Source organism: Epinephelus moara, chromosome 22 (genome assembly GCF_006386435.1).
Source record: "Epinephelus moara isolate mb chromosome 22, YSFRI_EMoa_1.0, whole genome shotgun sequence".
Lineage (NCBI taxonomy): Eukaryota > Metazoa > Chordata > Actinopteri > Perciformes > Serranidae > Epinephelus > Epinephelus moara.
In genome coordinates, this window is record NC_065527.1 from 31,797,355 (window position 1) to 31,804,895 (window position 7,541).

Genomic DNA, 7,541 nt, shown 5'->3' on the forward strand with positions numbered 1-7,541 from the left:
CCTGAAGCCTGATAGCTAAGCTCTAACTCTTTCATTTCATCCGTCAGCTTGCTTAGAACCCAGATAAAAAAAATAAAATAAATAAAAATAAAACAGGTCCTTTTATTTTGTAGGCTACATCGCATACCGGAAATCGAAACTTACAGGGCTGAGCTGATAAAGTTTGATGTCAGCTGAGTGTTAGCACACCTTAAAAACCATCCTTCGGAGGAAAGAGGAGAGGACTGAACTAAGTTACCCATCAGCGAACATCATGAAAAACGTCCGAAGGCGACTATGGTAAGAAACCTGACACTTTATTTTGAAACTAAAAGCTTCCATTACAGTGAGTTTGAGTATTTACCTGTTTTTTTTTTTAATTATTATTATTTCCCATATATCTTTGCAGAGTAATCCTAACCCTTTTTAAAATGAAATATGGCAGAAATTAAGTTGACAGGCTGCAGAATTACAATATATCTGCAGAATTAAAGCATCAGCGTCAGGATTCAGATTTAGGACCTGCAGACCGCAGGCGATAAAACCACGCAGCTGTTTCGTTTTTCAGGAAGCCAACAAGTCTCTAGAAACGAAACTTAGTGAAATGAGACAAGGTTCACACTGATACTCTTCAAGGGCGGTGATGCCAGTTCAGCTTCATATTACAACATAATAATAACAGCAACAACAAATGATAAAACTAAACACAGACTTGTTTCTTTATTCAGTATGAAGTCAGTTCTGTTCAAACATGTCATGGTGTCACCTGAGTTAATAAACATACTTTTGTGTTTTAAAAAAGACATATCCAAAGTTATTATGACATATATATATGTATATATATATGTGTATATAACTATATATATATATATATATATATATGTCATGTTGTTGTTTCAATAAGATGAAAATATGATTATTTCTTTTAAAAATTAAAAATAAATAAAATGTCTTCACACCTGCAGAAGGAAAAAAAATGGTTACCAATGAAATGTATGATCGCTTAAACTTTTATCTTTAGGGACTGTTCATTATTTATTAAAAATGGGGAGGCACTTAAAATATTTTTTTAAGCACAGCAGAGGGCGTTATGTTTTTTGATTTGGCGTAGGGGAGAGTCATTCAACTTTAAATGGTTGCTAGCCAGATATTGTGAAATATGCTCATTTGTGGTTGAGGGAGGGTATGACTATGAAAAGAAGCAGCAGGAGTGTTCGGTTGTTTTTCTCATGAGTCTTGTGATTTTTTTCAGGTTTTTCATATTTCTACAGTGTGTTCTGGTCGGCAGTTTAGTTGGTGAGTATGAACACAAACACAGTTAATTCCACCACAGGGCTTACAGGGCTGTCGCTCTGTCATTAACTCAGCTTTAAGATTTAAAACTGGTTTAAACTTGTGCAGTCCGGTCTCAAAGTCCTTGTTTAGTCTGAACACAGCTACATGTGGAGGTCATGGAAGACTGTAAGGAGACAGAGGTGTTATCGCAGGCAGAGTTGGCATTGAAGGCAAAATGTATTAAATCTTAATATTAGTAGGCTATAGTATTAAAAATAGACTTTAAAGAATAAAAGTTCTCTCCTCAGCAGTTTCTAATGAGGTTGCTGAACTTGAGTTCAGCTCAGGCTCCTGCAAAGGGTCACCAGATAAATCTGACAGGTCATGACATGATTAATGGAACAGGAAGAGGAAAGAACAAAATAATAATAATAATTTGACCTCCTGGGCCTTAAATCATAATTTAAATGAAACCATCTGATATGGAGAGTGTGTCTGTGGTGGAAGTGCTGACAACTCATAGACCCCCGACTACACACAAAAAGGTTACAAGCCTTCTTTTGTAGGGCTGTACTGAAAGCCATTCTTTTTACATGTGTAGCTTTTATTTAGCTGCCACAGGATGTTACTATGATGTCAGAAAGATGTTGGAGTCTTACACTGGACAGATGTTGGTGTGAATAAAAAGTAAATATAGTATATATTGTAAACAATAGTAAATATAGTACAGTAAAATTGAATGTATCTGGATCTTCACCTCTGGGATCATTTTGTCATACCAAAGCAAGGACATTTTTCTCTATCCTCCTTCTCATCTTCCAGACTCCTCTTCCCTGTCCTCCTCCACCCAATCCCTGTCCATCACGTCTAAGGTGGGGAACCAGGCGGTCCTTCCCTGCAGCTGGAAGAAGCGCCTCGGTGATGTGGCCTTGCCCTCCTGCCACATCCAGTGGGCGACCCCGGCCGACACCGTGTTCGAGCTGCGGGGGGAGCAGAAGTGGCAGGCCGAGGAGTTTGAGGGTCGGGTGGAGGTTCCCAAGGAGAAGCTGGGGTCCGGGGATTGCTCTCTGATCATCAATGACGTTCAGATTGGAGACACGGGGAGATACGAGAGCTTCATGGTGGTCGAGGGAGTGAGGTCCATAAAAACAAGGGTGTTCATTCAGAGCGTCAAGTTCACTGTGTTCGGTTAGTCATCTTGCTATTTCCTGTTCTTTATCTCATGGCCTCTACTCTCATCTCTATCCTGCCTTTGTTTTTTTTGTTCTATCATCCTATCTCCTTTTCTCAGGTTATTCCTCTTCGTTTTTTATAATGCCTCCCACCACCCCTATTACCGCATATGTTTTTGGGGTTGCCTGTCAATCCATACCTCCATTTGTCCAATTCTTGTGAAAGCAATATCTCAAGAACGTCTTGTGGGAATTTGCTCAGATTTAGCACAAACATCCACTAGGACTCAACGATTAACTGACTAGTTGTTGGCAGTCATCAGTCAAAGGTCAAGGTCAATGTGACCTCCTCTGTCTCATTCTTGTGAACATGATATCTGGGGAATGCCTTGAGAGATTTTTTTTCAAATTTAGCACAAACATCCACTTTGAGTCAACAATGACTTGATTAGAATTTGGGGGTCAAGGGTAAAGGCCACTGTGACCTTGCATCAGTCTCATTTTCATGAACATGATATCTCAAGAACTCATAAAGGGAATTTCTTGAAATCTGGCACTAATGTCTACTTGGACTCAATGAGAAACTGATTAGAATTTGGGGGTCCAAGGTCACTGTGACCCCGCCCATTGCGTTTTTATGAACACAATATCTCAAGAATACCTTGAGGGAATTTCATCAAATTTGGCAAGACATCCCCCTGGACAGAACAATGAACTGATTAGAATTTTATAGTCAAAGGTCAAGGTCTGTGTGACCTTGCGTCCGTCTAATTCTTGTCAGTGCAATATGTCAAGAAGGCCTTGAGGAAGTTTCCTCAGATTTTTCACAAATGTCAACTTGGACTCAACAATGAGCTGATTAGAATTTGGTGGTCGAAGGTCAAAGGTCAAGGTCACTGTGACCTCATAAAACATGTTTTTGGCCATAACTCAACAAATTATTATTTAACAGTTATTATGTGTAGTTGTGTCAAATGTCTGATAGGATAAAATGATGTAGCGATGGCATTTTACATGCAAAAAGCCAAAGGTCAACTTCAGTGTGACATTGTAATGTTCTGCAATTCCATTTTTTTATCTTGTCTTTAACCTTTCTCATGTCATCTCTTCTTGTAACTTATCTTGTCTTCTGTTTTTTTTGTTTCCATCTCAGTTATTAACTTATGTTTCTCATTTTGCCATCTTGTCTCATGTCCTTCTTTTCTCATTTTAGTTTCCACCTCTATTGTAATGAAATATTGTAATCTCATATCTCAACTAATTTGTCTGCCATTCCTTATTTAAACATTTCATTTCTCCAGTTCTCATTTCTTCTGTTTCTCATCCTCTCACCTGATTCTCATTTTCAGATCTCACCTCACCCTCTCATCTCTTTGTTTCTGTTTGGATCCTACATCTTCCCTCTTTCCTACCTTTCACCTCTTATTTAATCATCTGTTTTGTCTTTGTTTTCTTCCATCTGTTTCTGTAATGTAATTTTATTCATCTCATTCTTTCTTTGTGGCTCTCCTTTTTTCATGTTTTCTGTCTTTTCTGTTTTCTCCTCATCTACCCTCATGTCTGCTGTCTCTGTTTTTCCTTTCATTCCCCTTTACAATCTGTTTAATCTTAAATATAAAAATATATTCTTAGGTACTGTTCACTTGTCCCAAATCTTGTCTTGTCACTTACTTAGTCTAATTTTTTTTAATCTTTTCTTTTCATTCTGCTTCGTTAAATGTTTTATTTCTTTTTGCTTCGGTCTGTTTTTGTCCTATATTTTTTTCTCACTTACATCTCATGTAGTCTCAAATGTATGTGTCTTAAACAACACTGACGTCTTTACGCTTTTGATCTTGAATGTTGCTTTTGTTTTCCCTCATAGATCACAAGGTCCTTCAGTCCAAAGGTCCAGGAGAGGACTTAGTTTTGGATCTCTACACCCGTCACTCTCTAAGAGTGGTCTTCCTGGGCAGGTAGTTTACATTTACGTCCTCCAACCTCATCTGTTCCTCTTACATTTCACACAGCCTAGTCGCCAGAAGAAAACTTTGGCATTGTACATTTCTGTGAACCACGAATAAATCATTTTTCCAGCAGATTTTTATCCTCCAAATGTAGGTGTTTTTAGTGACCTGTCGTTGTTTTGTGGGTGTTTTTTAGTAACCTGTTGTTTTTCCAGCAGATTTTTAGCTTCAGTTTTTAGTTTTAGTTGTTTTTCCAGTGGCCTTTTGGTCCCCAATCATGGGATTTTTTTAGTGAGCCGTCCTTGTTTTTTCAGTGCCTTTTTTTTTTTTTTTTTTTTTTAGCAAAAAAGCATTTAACATTAAGCCCAAATGTGGGCAATTGTTAGTGAGCTGTGGCTGTTTTTCCAATGGGGCAAGTGACACAAAAAGCAGTTGTTTTTCACTGAGACATTGTTGCAATTCCAGGCAGAATAGTGCTACCTACCCTGGTAATTTAAGCCAAAATATGATCCATTCCTAAACAAAACCAAGTGTTGTTTGCGCCTAAACCTAACCACACATAACCCAAAGTGTTGCTGAAAGATAATGAAACGTCAAGTTTCAATGTATCTGCTACATAATGATGTACAAATGTAACTTATCCATAGTTTGCAGACACATATTTTTTCTGCTGATTGGGTTGCTTTTCACCTACTCCTAGCTTTTATTTTCTTGTCTCGTCTCTGCTGCCACCCCCAAGTTACGTACGCTGCTTATTTTATTTTATACATAACTCCTACAAAATTACAGTTTGCATCAAACAAACAGATTACAGGCTGCTGTGAAGATATGAGTCATCAGAAGAAGTCCACTAACAAAATGGAGATTTCATGATGTGGGTTTTGGAAAAAACTTTACGTAGGGGTACTTTCCAGAGTAGGTGGATCTAAAGGTGGAATTAAACCTTCTCCCTAGTTATGCTTACATCCTCTGTTGAGCTTGTCATGTGCTGTTTGCTGTACTTTTTTCTGTTTAAAGCTCTACAGCAGACACAGGAACCAGGGTGTCATATTCCAGCATCAGGCTGCAGTCAATCAAACATTTAATGAGTCATGTCAGGCTTTTATTATGCTGTGGTCCCTTTAGTTGCTTGTGCGCACAATTAGTCATCCTTTGTGAAAAGTACAGATATTGTTCCTGCTGAGCAGATAATATGTTGAATGTTTTGTTCCACTACAGATGAGGCTCTTAGGACAGCCAAATCATCAAAATGATTTTTTTTTTTGTCCAACTTGTTTTTTATGTTTTTAAAGCTCGTTCTAACAGTCACTGATCTTTGCTGCACACACAGGAACAGCTCGGTGTGGTCCGACCTTTGGATGAGGGGGGATGCGAACAGCGAGCGTCTACAGAAACATCCTCTGAACGAGCAGCTGACGATAATGAAGTTAAAGAGCTCAGACGAAGGAACTTACAAAGTTCTGGATGAACATGGCCTCGCTGTCAGCACCGTGCAGCTCTCAGTGGAGGGTGAGACTCCCATTAATCTATTAGTCCATCTCAGCCTAAAAATGCCAAATATTCTCTGCTTCCAGCTTCTCAAATGTCAGGATTTTCTGCTTTTCTCTTTTTCATGTCTTCTTGAATTGAGAGTCTTTGGTCCAGAATTTAATCTGCATATTCAAGGTGTTATCTGGCTGCTTAACATGGACACTTACAGGCCTTCTTCACAGCTGACATTTTACTTGTCATAGCAGGAAAGCACAGCTGTTACTAATAACTCTAACAATGGCTCTGCTCTATTCAAGAGTTCCAGTGAGAGTGACAGTGCAAGCATGCACGACACTTAAACTCTGAAATCAAGGCGCTAAATTAAAGTCAGCCATCATTAATTTCATTATTTACACTTGTGCTTTTCCTGCTGTGACAAGTCAAACTAATTTGTCCTCAAGTAGTTTTAAATGTTGAATTCTGATTTGCATCATTCTCACATGTAAGTGTTCACTGTTTCACAGAAAACTCCACGGCTCTCAAATACCACCAGATCCATCTGGAAAATCCAGTACCAACAGGTGAGAAAATAACTTTCCTATTTTGGCAAAGAGTTAAAAAAAAAAAATCTTAATCTGTAATAACCCTCTGTCTCCACCTTCTGATGTCTCTCAGGTGATGCTGTCAAAAGCAGCAGTTCAGTTCTTCTCATCTTGTCTGTTCTTGTCATGAGTTTCCAAATTCTTCATTTCCTCTGAGAAGATGTCCTCTGCTAAATAACTACACATAAGTACAATTTAACAGCTACCAGACACACTATAGCCAGCACATGAGGTAAATGTTTTCTTCATTATCACTGTGTTTCATAACTTAAGCCTGAATGATATTTTTATTGAGCCAAGTGAGCCCTGTGTGGATTTTGTTGATAAGGCTCAGTTCAGAATGACAAATCTGAGTGTTTGAGATGTGATTTAAGTGGAGAAGTTTGTATTTTTGTTTGTCAGGCTGATGTCTCAGAAATCTCTGGAGGCAATTTTACTGTTTTCAATTAAAATGTGGTTAAAAGGAATAGTGCTACTTTTTTTGGAAAATGTGCATTTTCACTTTTTCGATTTAGATGAAACCATGAACACCACTCACATTTTGTCCATTGATTATAAAGGTGGAGTCATGGTTGTGGGTAGCCTAGTTTAGCACAAAGGCTGAAAGCAGAGGGAAACAGCTAGCCTGGCTCTTTCCGACATTCAGAAATACAACAAAATGTAATTACACGGTCTTATAATTTCACATACTGAAGTATTGTTTTAAAAAATGTGAAAAAAATTATGTTTGGTGAATATGACTATAGAAAAAAAGACAACGTTGTCCATATATATGCATGCGCACATGTATGTATGTACATTTGCGCACAGTAAATGTATGTACGTGTGCTTGTATGTACATGTGTATGTGCACATGTATACACTAATGTATGTCAGTATGTATGTATATGCATATGTATGTATGTATGTATGTTTGCATGTATGCGTGCAGCATCTGCGTAAATACACACATATGCACATACATACATTCACGCATACATAAAAACATACACATACATACACACACATGTACATACATACATAAATACATTAATGCCTACATACAAATGCACACACATATTATGTACATACATATCATGTTAAACTATCAAAGTGGC

General features: G+C 38.0%; 1 protein-coding gene across 1 annotated transcript; it reads left to right on the top strand.

Moving 5' to 3' along the window:
* The first annotated feature begins 140 nt into the window (after nucleotides 1–140).
* Nucleotides 141–7,175, top strand: lgals17 (galectin 17). Its single transcript, XM_050034756.1, has 7 exons — nucleotides 141–279; nucleotides 1,232–1,275; nucleotides 2,077–2,442; nucleotides 4,291–4,381; nucleotides 5,703–5,881; nucleotides 6,367–6,423; nucleotides 6,518–7,175. The coding sequence occupies exons 1-7, from the start codon at nucleotides 254–256 to the stop codon at nucleotides 6,598–6,600; spliced, it is 846 nt and encodes a 281-aa protein (XP_049890713.1). The 5' UTR covers nucleotides 141–253; the 3' UTR covers nucleotides 6,601–7,175.
* Nucleotides 7,176–7,541: the final 366 nt, after the last annotated feature.

Bases quoted from the DNA above. Each gene is read 5' to 3' on its own strand.
- lgals17 (XM_050034756.1), top strand. From the start codon at position 254: ATGAAAAACGTCCGAAGGCGACTATG. The intron at 2,443-4,290 runs GTTAGTCATCTT...TTTCCCTCATAG, and splicing joins CGTCAAGTTCACTGTGTTCG to ATCACAAGGTCCTTCAGTCC. The intron at 6,424-6,517 runs GTGAGAAAATAA...GATGTCTCTCAG, and splicing joins GGAAAATCCAGTACCAACAG to GTGATGCTGTCAAAAGCAGC.